Raw genomic sequence first — 21,993 nt, 5'->3', positions numbered from 1 at the left:
GATTATTTTCCCAGCCTTGTTGATGAAGAGGCCTTTGCTCTCATTCGCTGTCTTTTCTTATATGTTGTGAAAAACTCTTGCTGTCTATCTTGATATTATTTGCGAGTTGACTCTCAAAGCTTATTTTCTACCTGCAGTTGTTGACTTGCTCACCGAGCTGCTATGTTTGTTTGCAGACGTTTCGTCACCATACTAGGTAACATCATCAGTACTCCTCCAAGTGAGTGCCATCCACAAGCAACCTCAATTCCTACACAAATGCATCAGAAAACAGGTACTGCCACACAATGTAAAATACAAGCCACCACTAAACAGCTGAACAGAAAGGCCTCAGAAAGCTATGGGTAATGATTAATGATGCCCACAACCGTCGAGTCACCCTACCATACATTAAGGACATATCTGAGATGACCAACAGATTCTCCGCTGCCTAGGAATCATGGTAGCCCACAAACCGACAACAACACTACAACAGCTACTGACGAGAAACGTCTGCAAACAATCTTACCAGCTTGGCCAGCAAGTCAACAACCGCATCAACAACCCGAGCTACAAGCCTTCTCTAAAACCTTATTTTCTACCTCTTTACTATTGTTTCAGTCATCTTTAATTAGTTTTTAAACTTTCCCAATCCCCTGGTTTACCACATCTTTGCTACATGGTATGTTTTCTTTCCTTCAATTTGATGCTACCATGATTGGTTTATCCCTTTCTGACAATCCTCCTTTCTCAGTAGGATGTATCTTTGTATTAAATGATAAAGCAGTCCATCTGTATCATGGTTGAATTTAAAGATTGAACTATGAGAAAGGAATATGAAAAGACTGCAACTAAATAGCAGTGTTAATGGAAGGATTTGCCTGTCTATGACAGAAGGTAATCCAGACAGAATAAAACTAGCTTTTTTCTCCTAGCTCCCTCACATCCACCAGATTTCCTGCTTGGAAATCAGTCTGGTTGGGAAGATTGGCTTCCACTCAAATGAACAGCTGTCCAGACCATTGAATACCATCTTAAACAAATGGTAAACCGTTTTTTGCAGCTGGATAAATACCCATTCCCTTGGACAGAGGATTTATACGCAAAGCTGGCTGGGGTCTATCCTTCACGAAGATGGACATGAGCCATGTATACTTGCAATTGCAGTTAGATGAGGATTCCCAGAAGTAGCCTGGAATTAATATCCATCAGGGTTTGTCCCAGTATACAAGCCTGCCATTTGGGGTATCGTCAGCCTGTTCAATTTTTCACCGGATGATGGAGAACATCTTGCAAGGTCGCCATTTATCTGGATGACTTTCTAATGACAGGGAAGACTAACAATGAACACTTTAGAGAGGTTAGATATAGTCCTAAGGCATTTCTCCAAGGTGGGCATACACCTAAAAAGGGAAGAATGTGTGTTCCAGGTCCCCAAAGTGACCTGCTTGGACTACAGCGTCAATAAGTTGGAAGATAAAGGAAGGGCAATCAAAGGTGCCCTGGCTCCCAACTCTATCCAGGAGTTTAGGTCATTTCTTGAGCTGGTAAGTTATTATGGAAAGTTCATACATCAGCTGGTCTTCATCCTGTCACCTTTGCATCAACTCTTAAAAAAAGGGTCAGCTTTGGAAATGGTTGCATAGAGAAGCCATAGCTTTCAGTGAAGTAAAGAAACAGCTATCATCTGCTAAGTTGTTGGTACAATATGATCCCAAGAAAGATCTGGTATTGACATGGAATGCCTCCCCATATGGTGTGGTATTTGCTCATAGATGGCCCAATGGAGAGGAATGCCTAATAGTGTAAGCATCCAGAATATAAATACGTCCAGCTACAGAAGGAAGGGCTGGTGGTCATACTTGGTGTCAGGAAGTTCCACCATTACCTTTATGGATGAAAATTTGTGATGGTCACAGACCACAAACCCCTACCTGGTTTGCTTAAAGAGGACAAGGCAGTGCCGCACGTGACTTTGGGCCACATTCAGTGGTTGGGCTTTAATACTATGTGCTTGTAATTACAAGTTAGAACACCATCCAGGAAGCTGAGTAGCAGATACATCACCGGTGGCACACTCAGTGGAAGAGTCTGTAATGGTATTAAATTTCTGGACATGCTCCTAGTCACAGCTGACAATATCAGAGTTTGGATGCAGAAACATCTAGCCCTTTCAAAACTGAAACAACGGGTGATGGTGGCGGAAACCAAAGGGCCATCAGAACCAGAAATTAAAACATTTTTGGACCCTGAGAGACTAGATCACCATAGAGGATGACATATTGTTGTGGGGAGCAAACATGATTGTCTCAAGCAAAGGTTGCTGCCAAATACAAGTTGAACTCCCCAGGATCATCCAGGGGTCTCCAAAATGTAGATGTTGTCAAGAGCCTATGTCTAGTGGCCAGGGTTGGATGCAGACATAGCTGCTTTGGTGGGGGCAGTGCCCAGAGTGCCAACAAGGACAAAGGTTACCGCAAACAGATCCCCCACATCTGCAGGATTAGTCAGGTAAACTGTGGACTTGGATGCATGTCGACTATGCAGTTCCTGCAATGGGTTCAATGTTCTTAGTCATCGTAAATGCCCACTCAAAGTGGCTGGATTTGCTAGAGTTCATTCATCAAACATCGGGACAATGATTGAAAAACTACGTGCATCTTTTTCGTTAAATGGACTCATCGGACATGTTAGTCACAGATAACAGGCTATGGTTTACCAGCAGGGAATTTGAGTATTTCCTAAAGCTGAATGGGATTCAAGCAATAAAGACAGTTCCACACTATCCATCATCCAATGGCCTGGTAGAAAGAGCAGTCCAAACTCGAAGGCAGGCTTAAAGAAGCAGCTTAGAGCTCACCGGATACCAAACTGCACAGTTCTTATTTGATTATAGGGCCACCGTACATGCAACTACAGGGATAGCGCCACCCGAGCTGCTACTGGGTAGAAGACTCCACACCAGGTTACGTCTGATCGTTCCGGACCTGCGGGGGTTGTGAGGGGGAGAGTGAAACGGCGTCAGGAATGCCAATGCTGGACACAAGACTCCGCCAAGCGAGAGAAAGTTTGATACAGAGGATGAAGTTTGGCGCAAGAATCACAGAAATGTCCCCACATGGGTAAAAGGCATGCTTGATCAGAGGTCAGGAACAGTGACATATAAAGTTCGGGTAGGTGCGACGGTCACGAACAAACACCTGTACCATATGCAAGCCATGAATTTGCAAAAATTGCAGGCGCAAAACATGCCCGGCTCCTGGGAACAGTCGGAAAGGTTGCTGGAACCTGTGGGTTCACCCTCTCCATCAAGCATTGACGAGTCCTTGGAATCAGAGGTGGACATGACAGATGTAGCTGCCTTGACACCTTTGTCGCTGGGCAAAGAGAGTGAAATTCCACTGAGGTGCTCCTAGCACAAGAGGTGCGTTCCCTTGCATTACATGCTGCCCGTATTGAATGCTGAGTCAAAGGAACATGACCCAGTGCTGAAACGTCCCAGGAGGATCTCCTAGAAATAGGACTGGCCTATCTGCTCTGATGTAGAGGGGGAGGGATGTAGTGATTGTAACAAGTTCACCATGTGGACTTCATGGAATATGAGCTCCCTGATTGGGGCTGTTAATCTGGTCCAATCAGGGAGCCTTGGCTGACAGATAAAAAGGGGAGGGTCAGTGAAACTTCCACTCTGATAGCTGACTCTGAAGAGGCAATATTAAAGTAAAGGATAGTTCATGTGTATATAAAGGTAACTTGATGGTGGGATACCAGCCTCTGTGGAGTTATTTCAGTATGATTTGGTTATAGTCTTTCTTTGTCAAGTGTGTCAATTTGACACCATGGAGATGAGGGAGCCCGAACGGGAGGAGGAGTGAGAAAGAGAGACAGGGAGCGAAGTAGAAAGAAAGAGAGAGAGAGAAGGAACAGGAAGAAAGAAAAGCAATATAAAATTAATACAAAATTAGCTGGTGGGATTTGTACCTGGGCCTCTAGGCCTAGGGGTAGGGACACTAAAGAGAGTCCTTTATGTACCACTTAGTGGGTGCAGTCTAATTCATTTAAAAGTAATAATCAGATTTAACTGGGGAGAATCAAGACACATACATTAAAATCTGATAAAGGAATGGCAAAGGATAAATGCATTGAGTCTTTGCTGTTAATACTGCTAATTGTGATTTTAGACTTTCAAGAATTTATATGCAACAGTATGTTGTTCCCTTGCTGATATTTTTAGTTGAATACAAAACAAGTTTTGCAAGGGAGTTAGGCAAATTATTGTTTGGACTCATCCGGTAGGCTTGCGAAGTGAATAGGGTTGAAATGACAGTTTGACTATAGAACATTTAAATTTTTATCATCAAATTCTCATCCACACTTCATTTTATTTATTTAATTAATTCAAATATTGGATGATTCTGCTCTTGGTGAAATAGTGACTTTAATTGAGGAATAGAATCTAATCTCAACTAAAAGGCAGTATCTCTGACTCTTTCAGTAGTACACTGTAGCATTGGCCTTGTTTACTTCCTCAGATTCTGGAATGAGACAAGGGCCCACTATCTTCTGACGCTGAAGTAAAAGTGCCACCACTGAGTCACGCTGGCTCCACAGCCCTGTTGGTCTCCCAGGTACAGACGAGCAGCTCGAACATAGTGCAGGAAGTCTATCTGTACCAGTGGAACTGTTGCCAGGCATGGTTTCAGACCAACAAAAACTTGGAAGAAACGGAGATGCACCCACCTTATAGTCCTGTCGATTGAATGCAAACACACCCAAACCTGAAAGAAGAGATTGTGTTTTATACAAAATGTGGAAGTGAAAATGAATAACATTCATTGCTTTCCTAGAACTTAAGTTGGATATTCTCACCTGGAATGACAATTGACTGTAGTGGCATTACTTCAACTCCATGGATGGGATAGCTTAGTGGAGAATTAGGTTGGGATGTGATTATTTTCTTCAATGGTGATTCAGTCCTGTGTAAAAATAATTAATTTTCTACCACTTAGATATTTGTAGTCAACCTGTTCAAATGCATTACAATGTACCTCTGGAGTAGATGGGACTTGTACCTGTGCCTCTTCACCCACAGGTAGGGAAACTACCACGATCACAAGATGGCCCTTTATATACCATGTAGTGAGTGTACTCTAACTCATTTTGTCTGCAACAAACCCGATTAACCTGAATATCCAGTTAAAACTGGATTAAGTTTAAAATGCTGTTCTAAACCAAAGTAAATTTATACACATTAAAGGAACACAAAACAAAAAGTTGGTTAAAACACTAATGAAAAGGGCAATTAAGTAATTTGTGCAAATACTAAAACTGCCCACTATGTTAGATTGACTAGGTAATGTATGAACATCAAACAAATTCAGAAATCACACAACACCAGGTTATAGTCCAACAGGAGGTTGGCGGTGAGGAAGAAGATCTTAGGTTACAGGAGGATATAAATAGATTGGTCAGATGGGCAGATCAGTGGCAGATGGATTTTAACTTTGATATATATGAGGTGATCTACTTTTGAAGAATTAACAAGATAAGGGAATACTCGATGAAAAATATGACACTAGGAAGCTGAGAGAAAGTAGAACATAGAACAGTACAAGCCCTCTGGCCCACGATATTGTACGAACCTATTATCCTACTCTAATATCAAACTACCCTGCATACCCTACATTTTACTATCCTCCATGTGCCTATCCAAGAGTCACATAAAAGTCTCTAAAGTATCTGACTCCACTACCACCACCGGCAGCACATTCCACACATCCACCACTCTCTGTGTCATGAACCTATCTCTGACCTCTCCCCTATAACTTCCTCCAATCACCTTAAAATTGTGCCCCCTCATAATAGTCATTTCTGCCCTGGGAAAAAGTTTCTGGCTATCCACTCTATCTATGCCTCTCATCATCTTGTACACCTCTATCAAGTCACCTCTCATCCTTCTTCGCTTCAATGAAAAAAGCCCTAGCTCCCTCAATCTTTCCTCATAAGACCTGCTCTCCAGTCCAGGCAGCATCCTGGTAAATCTCCTCTGCACCCTCTCTAAAGCTTCCATATCCTTCCTATAATGAGGCGACCAGAACTGAACACGATATTCCAAGTGTCGTCTAACCAGGGTTTTATAGCGCTGCAGCATAACCTCACAGTTCTTAAACTCAATTCCCCTGCCAATGAAAGCCAACATACCATACACCTTCTTAACAACCCTATCAACTTGGGTGACAACTTTGAGGGATTTATGGACGTGGACCGCATGATCCCTCTATTCCTCCACACTGCCAAGGATCCTGCCATTAACCCTGTATTCTGCATTCAAATTCGACCTTCCAAAATGAATCACTTCACCCTTTTCCAGGTTGAATTCCATCTGCCACTTCTTTGCTCAGCTCTGCTTCCTGTCAATGTCCCATTGCAACCTACAACAACCCTCTACACTATCCACAACTCCACCAGAGGGATCTTGGGATGTTTGACCACAAAACCCTGATGGTGGCAGGATAGGTTAATAAGGTAGTTAAGAAGGCATGTGAAACTCCTGTGTAGTCATGGCATTGATTATAACAGTAGGTAGGTTATGTTAGATCTGTACAGCACTTCAGTTAGGTCACAACCGGAATAATGTATGCAGTTCTAGTCACTGCACGATAAAAGAAGGAAGTGATTGCACTGGAAATGGTGCAGAGTTGATTCACCGGGATGCTGCCTGGGATGGAGCATTTTAGCTATGAAGTGAGCTGGATAAGCTCAAATTATTTTCTATGGAGCAGAGAAGGTTGAGGAGGGACCTGATAGAAGTGTATAATATTATGAGGGGACATGGGCAGGGAGGATAAAACGCAGCTGTTCCTCCTTAGTTGAAGGGTCAATAACAAGAGGGCACACTTTTAAGGGGAAAGTCAAAAGATTTAGAGGGGAGTTGAGGATAAATCATTTCATCCAGAGGGTGTTGGGGGACTGGAATGCGCTGTGTAGGAGGGTTGTAGAGGTGGATAAGCTCCACAATCTTTAAAAAGTACTTGGATAAGCACTTGAAGTGTCATAACATTCAAGACTGTGGGCCTAGTGCTGGAAAGTGGGATTAGCATAAGTTTAGAGTAGTTTGGCAATACAGACTCAATGGGCCAAAAGGTCTCTTCTGTGCTGTATGATTCTATCATTTTGAGGAATCAACTGTGCTTCGTGTTATGATCATAGCTGATTGCAATACTGGATAAGCCAGATCCCAGAGTGAAACCAGTTTGATGGACTATAAATTTTATTTTTGCAACTTGCTTACTGTGGTGATCAGTCACTGAATATATTCTCGAGAAACCGTCAATGTACTTTTAATAAAACAATGTAGAGACTATCACTATTTCTGTTTTACTTTTCTCATTTTTTGGTTTGGAGCTGTGATTTGAAAATAAGAATTGAATTTTTAATTTGAACAACAGCTTTTTTTAAAAAATAAGAGAATGAAGACAAATGTTTTTTTTTGTTAAAAACTGGCCTGGAAAGATAATGCAATTTAATTACTGATCTAAGGGCACTAGAGTTGAATCAGCAATGAGCTATTGCTCTGCTCAAGGCTGGCACCTTGTTGAATTGGTCAATCAAGGAAGAACCAGTTTGGTGGCAAGGTGATATTTTTGGAGAATTCTAGAGACGGTACTGCTTGATTTTTCTCACTCCTAGTCTCTTTCCAGTTAGTGAATTGTCGAATGTTCTGAGAGAAGAATCCCAGCCTGTAAGAAATATAAGTCCATAAGACCATAAGATACAGGAACAGAATTAGACCATTCAGCCACTCAATCTTATCCACCATTCAATCATGGCTGATATATTTCCCAACCCCATTCTTCTGCTTTCTCCTGTACCCCTTGATCCCTTTACTAACCAAGAAGCTATCTATCTCTGTCTTAAATACACTCAATGACTTGGCCTCTACAGCCCTCTGCAGCAATGAGTTCCACGGATTCACCATCCTCTGGCTGAAGAAATTCCTCCTTATCTCAGTTCTAAATGTTCATCTCTTCACTCTGTGCCCTTGGTTCTAAGAGTCATAGGGTCATAGAGTCATACAGCACTGAAACAGACCGTTTGGTCTAACCAGTCCATGCCAAAATGTTCCCAAACTAAACTAGTCCCACCTGCCTGCACTTGGCCCTGCTGATACATCTATAATGCCCTTAGGCCAGTAATTAAATTGCATTATCTTTTCAGGCCAGTTTTTAACAGAAAACATCTGTCTTCATTCTTTTGTTTTCTTAGTTCTTATTCATATACTTATCCAATTGTATTTTAAATGTTGTAACTGTACTCATATCCATCATTTCCTCTGGAAGTTCATTCCACACAACAACCACTCTCTGTGTAAAAAAGTTGCTCCTCATGTCTTTTTAATATCTTTCCCCTCTCACCTTAAAAATATGCCCCCTGTCATGAAATCCCCTACCCGAGGAGAAAGGCACTTTCCATTCACCTTATTTATAACCCTCATGACTTTATAAACCTCTATAATGTCACCCCTTAATCTCCTACACTTCAGTGAAAAATGTCCCAGCCTCTCCTTATAACTCAAACCCTCCTTTCCCAGCAACATCCTGGTAAATTTCTTCTGAACCTTCTCCAGCTTAATAATATCCTTCCAAAACAAGGCAACCAAAACTGGACACAGTACTCCAGAAGAGGCCTCACCAACATCCTCTACAACTTCAATGTAACCTCCCAACTCCTATATGCAAATTTCTGAGCAATGAAGGCAAATGTGCTAAATGCCTTCTTAACCAACCTATCTATATGTGATGCAAATTTCCATGAATTATGTACTGTCCTACGAGTGGAAACCTCTTCTCCACATCTACTCTATCCAGTACTCTATCCACTATCTACTCTCAGTATTCTGTATGTTTCAATCAGATCTGCCCTCATCCTTCTAAACAGTACAGACTCAGATTCCTTAACTGCTGCTCATATGATAAGCCCATTATCCCAGAATCCTTTTAGTAAAACTCCATTGGGCCCCCTCCAATGCCAGCATATTCTTACTTAGATATGGGGCCCAAAACTGCGCACAATATTTCAAATGTGGTCTGACTGGGGCTTTTATACAGCCTCAACACTACAACTCTGTTCTTGCATTCCAACTGTCTTGAAATAAATGTAAACATTGCATTTGCCTTCCTAACTGGTAGCTCAACCTGCATGCTAACCTTAAGAGAATCCTAAACTAGGACCCCCAAGTCCCTTTGTGCTTCAGATTTCCAAAGCCTTTCCCCATGTGGAAAATAGTCTGAGCCTCTATTCTCCCTCCCAAAATATACACCTCATACTTTACCACATTATATTTGATCTGTTACTTCTTTGTTCACTCACCCAGCCTGTCCAAGTGCTTCTGGATCCTTCCCATTTCCTCAACACCAACTAACCCTCCACCTATCTCTGTGTCATCTGCAAAATTAGCAACAACACCCTCAGTTCCTTTGTCCAGATCGTTAATGTATAATATGAACAGTTGTGGTCCCAACATTGACCCCTGCAGAGCTCCACTAGTTACCGGATGCCATCCTGAAAAAGACCCTTTTATTTCCACTCTCTGCCTTCTGCTAGTCAGCCAATCTTCTATCCAGGCCAGTAACTTGTTCCTAACACCATGGGCTATTATCTTATTTAGTAGCTTCCTGTGCGGCACCTTGTCAAGGCCTTTTGGAAATCCAAATAGATCATGTCCACTGGTTCTCCTTTGTCTAACTTGCTTGTTACCTCCTCAAAGAATTCTAACAGTTTTGTCAGGTATGACTTAGCCCTATTTTACCATGCACTTCCAAATACTCTGCAATCTCATCCTTAATAATGGACTGTTAAATTGTACCAATGTCTGAGGGTGGGCTAAGCGGCTTATAGTTTCCTGTTTTCAGCTTCCCTCCCTTCTCAAACAGGGGTCTACATTCATCATTTTCCATTCCTCTAGCACCCTCCCTGACTTCAATGATTTCTGAAAGATCACCACCAATGCCTCTACAATCTCCTTAGATATCTTCTTCATAACCCTGAGGTGTAGCCCATCTGGTCCGAGTGATTTATCTCCCTTTGGAACTTTCTGCTTCCCCAGCACCTTCTTCTTAGTGATGGCCACTACACTTACCTCTGCCCTGACTCTTGAAGTTCTGATAGGTTTCTGGTGCCTTCTGCTATGAAAACTGATTCAAAGTACCTATTCAGTTCATCCATCATTTCCTTGTTCCCATTACTACTTCTCCAGCCTCACATTTCAATGGTCCAATATCCAGTTTTGCCTCCTCTAACCTCTTGTGTGTCTAAAAGACTCTTAAAATCTTCTTTTTATTAATAGCTAACTTACTGTCAAATTTCAGCACCCAATTGCTTGTTTAGCTATCGTCTGTTGGTTTTTAAAGGCTTCCCAATCCCTGGCTTCCTACGAATCTTCACAAAATTGTTTATTTTGTCTTTTGCATTTGTGCTATTCCTGATTTTCCTTGTAAGCCATGATTGCCTCATTCTGCCCTTACATATTATATCTTCCTTGGGATGAATTTCTGCTGTGCCTCACTGATCAAGAATTGCTTGTTTCCTAGTGGGCTCTACCACAAGCTGCTCCAAAAAAAAACATCTCGTAGACATTCCATGAATCCCTTTTCTTGAGATCCACTACCACCCTGATTTTCCCAGTCCACCTACATATTTAAGTCCTCCATGATTATTATGATAGTACCTTTCTTACGTGCCTTTTCTATCTCCTGATTTATTTTCTTCCCCATATCCTAACTACTGCTAGGAGGTCTGACCAGAACTCCCATGAGGGCCCTTTTCTCCCTTGCAATTCCTCAACTCTACCCACATAGATTTGACTCTTACTAACTCTATATAATTTCTTGCTGTCGGTTTAATTTCATTTCTTACTAACAAGACAACCCCGCCATTCTGCCCATCGGCCTGTCCTCTCAATAGGATGTATATCCTTGGATATTTGTTTCCAGCCCTGATTCCCATGCAGCCACATCTCTGTGATACCCACAACATCGCACCCACCAATTCCAATCTGTGCTACAAGCTCATATACTTTGCTTTGTATGTTGTGCACATTTAAGTATAACTACCTCAGTCCTGTGTTGACTGCTTCCCCTTCTCATAGTTGTCACTTACCTGCTATGCCTGATGTTAGATTCCTGAACCTTTCCATACTCTCTGTCCTATTCCTTGTTCTGGAAATTTTAATCCTTGTTGAACCGTCCCGCCCCTTTATTGTTTTCCATAATTTTTTATATAACTGAACCCATCCCCCCCAATATTTAGTTCAAACTCCTACCCACAGCCCTTGTTATGCAATTTGCAAGGAATCTGATCCTAACATGATTCAAGCGGAGCCCGTCCCATAAGAACAGCTCCCTTCTTTCCCAGTACTAATGCCACTGTTCCAAGAACTCAAAACCACTTCTCCCATGCCAACCTTTGAGCTATGTGTTTACCTCTTAAATCTTGTTGACCTGTGTAAATTTTCTCACGGCTCAGGTAGTAATCTAGGGATTATGTATGTACATACTTCTAGAACTCGCTGAAGCTGTTTAATTAACTGGTGACTTTGGAAATTAAGCGTGATATACAGTTCCATTTGCCAGTGAACTACCCATTATCTAAGGACTTCATGAAGACCTGGTATCAATTGTTTGAAACAGTTTAATAAAGTGGTAAATTACATGCTTTTATTTTCATTTCTAATTTATCTTTTAACTGTGTCCGTTTTTTCAGTTTCTCTGTGTGTCAATGGGAGTTATGATAAAGAAAATTGGGCTTTTGCTCATAATTATTAATCAGATTACCTCATTGATTATCTGGTCTGCTAATGTTACATTATTAAGAATGAATTGTAAATTTTTGTTTAAGTTATAAATTTAGTGTCTAAGATTTATTACTCAAAAATTTAGTTAGGAATAATTGGGTGGTTTGGAGGGTTATTAAATGTTTTAATTTCACTATGTTGTGAATCCAGTGATAGTGAGGCTGATTTGGTTTGGCTTGCTGTTTCTGTGTCATAAGAAGAACATCAAAGTTTATTATACACAAAAGGAAAAAAAAAAGTAAATACACAATACAAGAGCTAGCTGAAGTGTTTTCAAGTATTATTATTAAATATTCAACCCTTTTACTATCAACAGTACCCTTTCAGATAGTCAGACATTAATGGATGGTCACCTGGTCCACTTAAAAATTCCTTGATCATAGACGTGGCTGCATTTAAGGTTCTCCTTGGTGAATTTCTGAATTCATTTGATGTTATCTTCTTTAAAATGCATGCAAGTACATTTTTAAACACTGCTTCCCCATTTACAGAACTCAAAGTGGTACTGAGACCTTCCCTTCTTAATCCATACAAAAGGAGTTACACGTCAAGCTTAAGTTTCCAAACAATAATGTTACTAATATCATAAACCTTCATAACATTTGTACAATTTACTATTCAAATATTATTGTTTTCAAAATTAGATACCTTTTTCTGTGTTGTTCATACTGTTGTTTTCTCCTCTTTTTGATTGCTAACAGGTCTTTCGGATCATAAGACTTTGTTAAAGGCAATAGTGCCCCAATGTTACAGCTGCAATTATTGCTGCCATTTAACCTGTAGAGGATTTGAAGTTGATGTTAGCCAGAGTGACAAGTAAAAGGTATTTATTCTATAATCTGTGTTAATACTATAATGCTATTCAATGCACATTCCATTACTTTGATTCACAAGATAAATCCACTCATTCATCGCTATGATCTTTGTCAAACTAACTTAGAAATGTATTAGTTTCAATCAAAATAATTAAAAACTTCATATATTGGCAAGTGTTTTGAGTTCCTTTCTTCCATTTTGTCCCTTAACTCTTGAATAGACAAGAATGTAAGGTTGAGTCACAAAAGCACTGATTAAGTACATACAATACAGGGCTTTAATTTTTTCCATTTGTTATTAAACTATTTATTGTAAACTCAAAGAGTAGGAATAACAACTTTTCAATAAACCGATTAGCAAAAAATTTCAGGAGCCCGTCGACGACAGGCAAACAGCCTGCATTAAATGGGGGCATGAAGCACTGCTGGCTGGCATGGACCATGTGGTTTTGCCGGAGGATATGGATGCATGCAGCTGCATTCCCTTTGTGGTGGTGGAAGACGTTGATTTGTTCCTAATCTGATTTTGATTTGTTGCTTCTCTAATGTGATGTATTTCACACAACCAGCTAGTTGTTGTGATACCAAGATTTACTTCTGACTTCTTGTGGCTCAGAGGTAGTGTCCCTACCTCTGACGGTGTAGTTCATTTCCCACCTGCTCTTGAGCTGTGCCACAACATGTCTGAACAGAATAGTTAATAGTATGTACAAATTTGGGCTATGAATGTACGGGCACAATCAGTTTTGTTCAGTCATGGCATGAAAGGGAAAAGACAGGCCTTGCAATGGCATTATTTAAAATGCCAAGCATCCTGATCCAAGTAAGCTAATTTTTATATTTTTCTAAAGATTTTTATAGTAAAATGTCTGGCAGTAATCTGGAGTGTAGTTGGAGATGTTAAGGTGAGCTCCTGCCTTTGCAGAAATTATCACCTGATCCTCACAAGAAGACACAGGAGTAGGTGATTTGTTCAGCATTATGATAGGAGCTTGGCGCAAAGGCTGTGGCGAGGGTGCTCCCTGTGTTACACCTTTGTTAAGTTGAAGCCTGGTGTCTCCAAACCTCAATGATGGAGGCGAACTGGCAAGCCAGGTATGATCCATTATCTTGGTTTGCATAATTATTCGGTGTTTGGCTGTGTGTCCAACTATTGAATTCATCTTGTGGTATTTTGCCTGATGATCACTGCTGGCCTGTTGTGATACTCACTACCTCTAGCAATATGTGGCACTGGTTAAGGACTGTTTGAGGTGATTGACTGCCACCAAACCTCTAATATCTTTGCTTTGTCTTGGACCTATCTCATGAATTGTGAAAGAGAATGCACCACTGTAGAGTGTCTACAGAAAAGGCGCTGTTCGTGCTCACAAGATGCATTGTATGACAGCAATCAGTCCACTACATTTTGTAAGGCATAATTACCAGGACATTAGGCCATTGGTGACAAAGAACTACTCCCTCCAAAAGCTAGAATAGAGCTTCTTGTCTCAATCCCCAGACTATGTGTGACATCAGTAGAATGGGTGGAGCAATTGTAACATGAACATTAACTCTTTCATAAAATCCTACAATGTGGAAGCAGGCCATTTGGCCCATTGAGTCCACATTGACCCTCTGGAGAACATCCCACCCAGACCCACCCCATCCCTGTAATCCTGCATTTCCCATGGTTGATCGACCTAGCTTGCACATCCCAGGATGCTATGGGCAATCCACCTAACCTGCACATCTTAGGACTGTGGGAGGAAACTGGAGCACCTGGAGGAAACCCACGCAGACATGGGGAGAACAAGCAACCTCCACACAGGCCATTGCCTGAGGCTGGAATCAAGACTGCGTCCCTGGCACTGTGAGGCAGCAGTGCGAGCCATTGAGCCACCATGCCAGCCTCAGAGCAATTACTTATTACAACATCTTCCCCCAAGCTGTTTGTCCCTACAGTCAACCCATTATACTAAATTACATTTATGAATATCCTATCTTTCCCCAAGTCTCTGACTTTACAAATGCAATTGGTTTAGATAGAATTCTCTCTGTTCAGGTTTGGCACAATGGTAAACTTTTGCTTGCAGACTTTTGACCCTGGTACTGAACTGTGGATAATCTCTCCACTGGATGATCTTATATCTCTTGGATATTTCTTCCTCAAGGACACAGTTGATTTTAGATGTTGTTGTTGGTTCATGACCCCCTAATCTCCTTACTGTCATTTATGGAAGACGACTACACTGTTGAATTTGGAGTTGGGGACCACATGTAGGGTGTCAAAGTTTGCAGATGACACTAAGATGAGTGGCAGAGCAAAGTGTGCAGAGGACTGTGAAACTTTGCAGAGGAACATAGATACATTGAGTGAGTGGGCAAAGGTCTGGCAGATGGAATACAATGTAAATAAATGTGAAGTCATACATTTTGGTAGGAGTAATAGTAAAAAGGATTATTATTTAAATGGTAAAAGTTGTAGCATGCTGCTATGCAGAGGGACCTGGGTGTCCTTGTGCATGAACCACAGAAGGTAGGTCTGCAGGTACAACAAGTAATTAGGAAGGCAAATGGAATTTTGTCCTTCATTGCTAAAGGGATTGAAATTAAAAGCAGAGAGGTTATGTTGCAGCTGTACAAGGTGCTGGTGAGGCCACACCTGGAGTACAGTGTGCAGTTTTGGTCTCCTTACTTGAGAAAGGATGTATTGGCACTGGAGGGGGTGCAAAGGAGGTTCACTAGGTTGATTCCGGATGTGAGGGGGTTGGCTTATGAGGAGAGACTGAGTAGATTGGGATTATATTCATTGGAATTCAGAAGATTGAGGGGGGATCTTATAGAAACATATAAAATTATGAAGGGAATAGATAAGATAGAAGTAGAGAGGATGTTTCCACTGGCAGGTGAAGCTAGGACAAGAGGGCATAGCCTCATGATTAGAGGGAGCAGATTTAGGACTGAATTGAGAAGGAATTTCTTTACCCAGAGGGTTGTTAATCTATGGAATTCCTTGCCCAGAGAAGTAGTTGACGCTACTTCAGGAAGGCTAACGTTTCGGGCCTAGACCCTTCGCTGACTTAATTATGGTGCTGATAATTCTACCATCTTATTGTCCCTTTCTACCGTAGGTTTACAATGCTTGTACCAGTCATATTTGCCTTCATTCAATGAATATAATTTCCCAGAAACAAGTCTTGAATGTGAATGGTGTTCAACAAAAAAAAAGTTGTGAAGAAGGGTCTAGGCCCGAAACGTCAGCCTTCCTGCTCCTATGATGCTGCTTGGCCTGCTGTGTTCATCCAGCTCTACACCTTGTTATCTCAGATTCTCCAGCATCTGCAGTTCCTACTATCTCTGAAACAATAATGTCATGAGCTGGTTCGGGACCAATAACCTTTCTTTTAAAAACAGACTGTTTGAAATGCCAGGTACTTGCAAAGATAGTAAAAACTCAAAATCCCATGGTTGGAACAAACAAAATAAAGTTTACTATCAAATGGCACAACTAATTACCAAACTGTAGTCAGAAGCCCCACAGTCTGCATCAAATAGAAGATATGGTCAAGACAGCTCTAATACATTTCTCAGCAATTGACCCAGATGTTAACAACACCAGAAGTCACAAAATCTGATCTAATTCTTTTCACTTTCTCAATGGATTTCAATTCTTCACTTTCAAAGATCTAGCCCAGAATCCCCTGAAATCTATTTCACCATTAACTTGCCTGAATACCTGCTCACATTCTAGTGGTTCAATCTCTTCTCTTGAGATTGCATTCCTAAGACTTCCTGAAACTTGTTGCAAGAGTCTCATTGCTGTCACAATTTCAGGTAAGCCACTGACCCAAATCTCTTTGAATTCCAACATTTTTAAACTGCACTAAACGAATACTGTTTTGAATTTTCCTTCCTCCACCCACAGGTATCAATGGCAATCACAACTTTTTATCAGGCCAAACCTTTCCCACAGCATGGATTGCAGAGTTGATCAATCCTACAACTGCTAGCAGCCATCTGCTCCGCTTTTGTCTGACTACAAATTGACTCTTGAGCTGCAAGCCAGTGACATTTGAATTGTTGTTAAGTGACCTATTAAAATATAGATCCAGCCCATGTATCATGAAGCAGAATCAAAGCCAACTACGATGTGCATTATGTACTTTACTATTTACTTACTGCCTTACACAACACAAATGGATACAAGTGTTAACTGTTTACAGTAATTACTGTAGATGTTTATCACCATCAATATGGCCATTTCAACTCCTTCAGTTAATACACCAGGAGTTGAAAAATCACTTAATTACACAGTGAAAGGGTGCGGAGATGCCAGGAGTACTTCGTAGTATTGATACATATGATTTGTTTTTATTGGATGTAGCACATTTACATTTGCTATCCCAAAATAATAATGAACCACTTTATGACTAGCATTTATATTTTTTTCATTATTTCTTCTCATTTTTTCTTAGGCTATGCTATGTTACCAGTACCACTATATTTTTATGTGTTGCCAATTTTTTTAAAAATTATTTCAACTTGTTCCAAGTTTAGTAACATCTTGTGTATTTCTCCCTTATAGCAAGAACACACACATTTAAGAAATGGCCCATGATTAAACAAAAATATGTTTCCAAAGGCATTTCTCAAAATTAAGACAGATATAGTACATTTTTATGTCCTTTATGGTTATCAGCTGGATGTTCTAGGCAGTTATTGGTTACTCTTTTAAACATGAAACCTGAATTGTTGACTCTGGATCAAGAAGGGTTATCTTGTGAGTCATATCCCTTTGGAGTCAATTGCATCAAATAAATAAACTTTAGAGTTCCTATGTGACCTATGGCTCCTGTGGTCAATGCGTTATCTTGTTCTTTTTTATAAAGTATTGATATTTAACTTTATACTTTTAGGCCTTTAATACTGTTCTAAAACAGCTACTTATCAATACTTTGTTTACTATTGAGTGGTACATACCTCCTGATCCTTTCTATTCAGTACCACACATCAGTTTGACAACCACAATGTTTTTGCTTTGTCTAACCACCTTTCCTTACTAACCTTTGCCCTGTCTCAACGTTGTTTTGTTAATTGCATTGCACAGACTGCTTCCCAAAGACAAGCTTAGACTTGACATTGTGAGTCAGTTGTCCATTTGGGTTAGATAAGCGACAGCAGGCAAAGGAAAGGCCTATCCTAAGAAAGGCATTGATCTGCAGTTGAATTGGGTCGACAGATTGCTTTTGAGCAGGTGTGCACTGTTATTGGCAGTGGCAGCCTTGAAGACTCTTCGCTCATTCACATAATATCCAGGGAGAATTCTCAGGATCGCCAACCTGCCACACAAACTAGATAAGTCTGAAGTTTGGAACAGAGGTGGGAATCACCAACAATTTTAAGTCCTTATGTGGTCTTCATAGATATTATGCTGTCAATTTTCTGTTTTAAATAAAGGTAACGTGAAACATCTGGATGTAAAACAATGGTTTTTAGTTATTTCAAAGACATAATTAAGAACACATTTCAACATTTCTGGAACAGAATTAAATTTTAAATTTTTTTTTTAACAACTCGGCTTACCAGCTTCCTCTGTATGGTGACAGAAAGGTTAGGTTTTCTGGTGACTTGACGTTCATGTGCCAATTATCAATTGGCTTCTCAATTTTCATGAATAGAAGTACATTCTTTAAAGGATTACTTTTCATATAAAAATGTATCACAGCCAATAGCATCACCACTAAAATCACTATGATTTTGTAAGAAGTTCTGAAGTACATGCTGAAAGAAAATAGATAAAGTTAGGAACAAAATATTTGAACAAAGTAATTTCAAATCCTTCGGAATTAATTGAATTTTATTGTATGGACATTGGTTAGTTGGAATTTCATATTATTATCCTTTCGTTTATTAGAATTAAGAGAGATTTTAGCTTAATGGCAAAGGATAGGTTTCAGGGAAATGTATAATTCATGTTCCACAGTTAGCTTTATTAACTGCCTAAACAGTTTCAAAATAGTCTAAAACAGGGATTTTGGAATCTGAACAGTTGTGCCATATATGTGTTTGTCAACCCAACATGAATACCACCGAATGTGTGAACTATGCACAGCCCTCTTTTTTACTACATGCACATTTTAAGATTATCTTTTGCATTGCCAAATTAGAAAACTCAGGATATTATTTGCCTGCATGAATACCTGTTTGGGGTGTTGTTGGTCTGGACTAATTAGGTAATGAAACAGATATTCTCGTTGGAAACATTGCTATGAGTTCTCCAATAGGAATGACAGTGATGCTATCATCATCCAGTATTAATAAGGAGCAATTACAATCTTGAGTTTGCTTCTGCAAACAATAACTCAAATAAAGCTGTTTGGTGTTTATGCTTGTAGAGGAAACAGTCAAACTCAGTTCAAAACTCCATGGTCTCTACCGGGGGCAGTATATGCAACTTCCGGCATCTGCACATGAATAATTAAATGTGGAAACCAACAAGATGCTGCTTTCAATGCCCTCGACCGCCACAAGCTTCCCTACATGGACATGCAGCCCTGAGATTTGACATTAAAACACATGAAAGGCATGACATTGCAATACTTATATATAAGACACTGGTTAAATAGCAGATAAAGTTATGGCCTATGCATTCAAGCATAGCTGCAGTCAGTTTAACTCCTGGCAAACAATGAATGCGAGAGCAAAAATGTACTTTTACAAGTGTGAAGTGTCATTCCAACCAATTTAAATTATTGTTGATGGATTAAAAACTTATTTTTAAAAAATAATTTGTCTATTTAGCTTTCTTTTAAAATTTCATTCTTCTTATTTTAGTCTATGTGCTGAATTAAATATTCCAACTTAATCTTTCTGGTTTTGACTCAATGGGTTTGAATTTTCGGCCCCACTGGACAGAGATTACAGCTGGAATAGGCACTACAAATAGGACAGACAGTCTCTGTGCTGGATCCCTGGTTCCATCTTATCCTTACGCCATTTTCACAGAGATGGGATTGAGGATGGTCGTGGTATCTGCCATATGCATTGTATAGCCGATCCCATGTAGGGCAAATTAAATGACACTGACTGTATTCTATACTCACAAACAATGGGTACCAGGTTAGCTGCCAGGAAGTAGCCTTTCAGAGACAGACTGAGGAAGGGGCACTTAAACTAACATCACAGGCAGGTTTAAAAGTCCTCCTCACCACACTCCCACTACACAGCAATAGTGCAGAAATCATTGTTATTCAAACCTTAAATAAGTTGGAAATGGGGCACCCCCATTTGAAAAGCTTCTCTCTTTCTTACCTTCTGCTGCAATCAAGTTTAGAGACTTATGATTGCACTGCCATCCCCAGCTTCAGGAACCAGTCTGCTACAATGAGTTTGATGGGGACCTCTTGCTCTAGCCATTAACTGTTCATAAAGAAAAGTCACGACGTGTGACTGCTCCTCACATTAGATCAGTTTCTTGTGCACCATTGATTCTGAAAGTTGGGTTGAAAAACCCACAGTGAAAATCTAGCCCAGTGCCAGATTGAATGTTCTTCAATTAGATGGATTGAGGAAACAGTTGCTTGCTCTGTTCATATAGGTTCCAGAACTCCTGTAGGAGGCACGCTTAAACTGGATCAGTGATTCTAGGTCTGCCAAGGCAATCTTCCATCTTTGCCTAGTCTGGCTTACATTTGAGTCTGGGCCCCACAGCAATGTGATTGACATTTAACTGTCCTCCAGACAATTACTGATGGACAATAGATGCTGGCCCAGCCACTGACACTCAGATCTCATGAACAAGTAAAATAACTCAAATCTTAGACACTATTGAGGCCAATGCAAGGAGACTAACAGAAAAAGGAGTGGGAGTGTTTTCATACCAAGCTTCCTAACTCACATCTCAGGGAAGGAGCTAACTGGCCTCAACTAACTCTGACTGCTTGCTTCCTGTCTTCAGACATTTGCACGACAGAAAAGTGTTAAATCCACCCATGTTCCAATGAGTAGTGGGAATTCTTTGCCACAGATATTGGAGGCATCCTTCCTTCTTTGCATTTTCACCAAGCCAAAAAGTTCCCAATTCTCTCCGTGTTCACAACCAACCTTTATGCATCATTTCTTCTGGCTGAGTTTCAGATGGGCTTATCATTTGTGGCAAGCAAATTGCCTTTGCATGGAACTTATTTTTTCTGTGGCATGGCCTACAAATATCCAATTCCCTTTTGAAAAATACTGTTGAATCTACATGTTTTCAAGCAGTCCATTGTAGGCTGAACAACAGCCTGCTAAAAACTAAGTTTCCTAATCTCTCCGCTGTTTCTTTGTCAATTAGTATGTGTGTGTCAGTGAAAACAATTTCTCCATTTTTACTCTACCAAAGCCCTCAGAATTTTGAACATGCCATTTAAGATCGCACCTTAAACTTTACCACTTTTAGAGCATGTTGGGTTATAATTGCTCCTACCAGTATTGTCCAACTCAGAACACAAGAACTAGAAACAGGTGTAAACAATTCAGCTCTGCCACTTAATGTGATCATGGCTACTCTCATCTCACTTTGGACTTCACTTTCCAACCCTGCTCCCCATAATCCATAACTCCTTACAGTAGAGCTGACTCAGTACTATTCCTGAGATAACAAGGTGTAGAGGTGGATGAACACAGCAGCCAAACAGCATCATAGGAGCAGGAAGGCTGTCTAGGCCCGAAACGTCAGCCTTCCTGCTCCTATGATGCTGCTTGGCCTGCTGTGTTCATCCAGCTCTACACCTTGTTATCTCAGATTCTCCAGCATCTGCAGTTCTTACTATCTCAGTACTATTCCTAATTGTTCAGTTTTTTTCGATTTATAACTAAAAACTTTGTCTCTGACGTCCCAGCACAGACCACATTATGGGGGAATGAATTCCACAGATTGATGACTCCTTGAGAGAAGTAATTCCTTCTCATCTCTTTTTAAAATTTGCCACCCATTATCTGAAACTATGACGTCTTGTTTCAGATTGTCTCACAAGGGGAATTATCTGCTCTACATCTACTATGTCAATCCCCTTCAGCATCTTATATACTTTATTTAGATTGCCTCCCATCCTTCTAAACCCTAGCGTGTAGAGGTCTAAACTGCTCAATTTCTTCACATAAGACAAGCCTTTCATCTCTGGAGTTAATCAAGTGAACTTTCTCTGAACTTCTTCCAATGCAATTACATTCTTCTTCAAGCACGGGAGCAAAACTGTATGCAGTACTCCAGTGATAGTAGGAACTGCCGATGCTGGAGAATCTGAGATAACAAGGTGTAGAGCTGGATGAACACAGCAGGCCAAGCAGCATCAGAGGAGAAGGAAAGCTGACGTTTCGGGTCTGGAC

At 40.5% G+C, this 21,993-nt stretch overlaps 1 protein-coding gene across 1 annotated transcript; it reads right to left on the bottom strand.

Annotated features, from left to right (window-relative positions):
• Positions 1-4,470: 4,470 nt before the first annotated feature.
• Positions 4,471-19,624, bottom strand: LOC109925607 (beta-1,4 N-acetylgalactosaminyltransferase 2-like). The gene is made up of 5 exons (XM_048614406.1): positions 19,620-19,624; positions 18,211-18,408; positions 12,479-12,607; positions 4,849-4,955; positions 4,471-4,757 (listed from the first exon to the last, which is right to left on the bottom strand). Exons 1-5 carry the CDS (start codon positions 19,622-19,624, stop codon positions 4,471-4,473), a joined length of 726 nt encoding a protein of 241 aa, XP_048470363.1.
• Positions 19,625-21,993: the final 2,369 nt, after the last annotated feature.

Source organism: Rhincodon typus, chromosome 30, assembly GCF_021869965.1.
Source record: "Rhincodon typus isolate 14 chromosome 30, sRhiTyp1.1, whole genome shotgun sequence".
NCBI classification, from domain to species: Eukaryota; Metazoa; Chordata; class Chondrichthyes; order Orectolobiformes; family Rhincodontidae; genus Rhincodon; species Rhincodon typus.
This window is presented reverse-complemented; position numbering and strand designations above follow the sequence as displayed.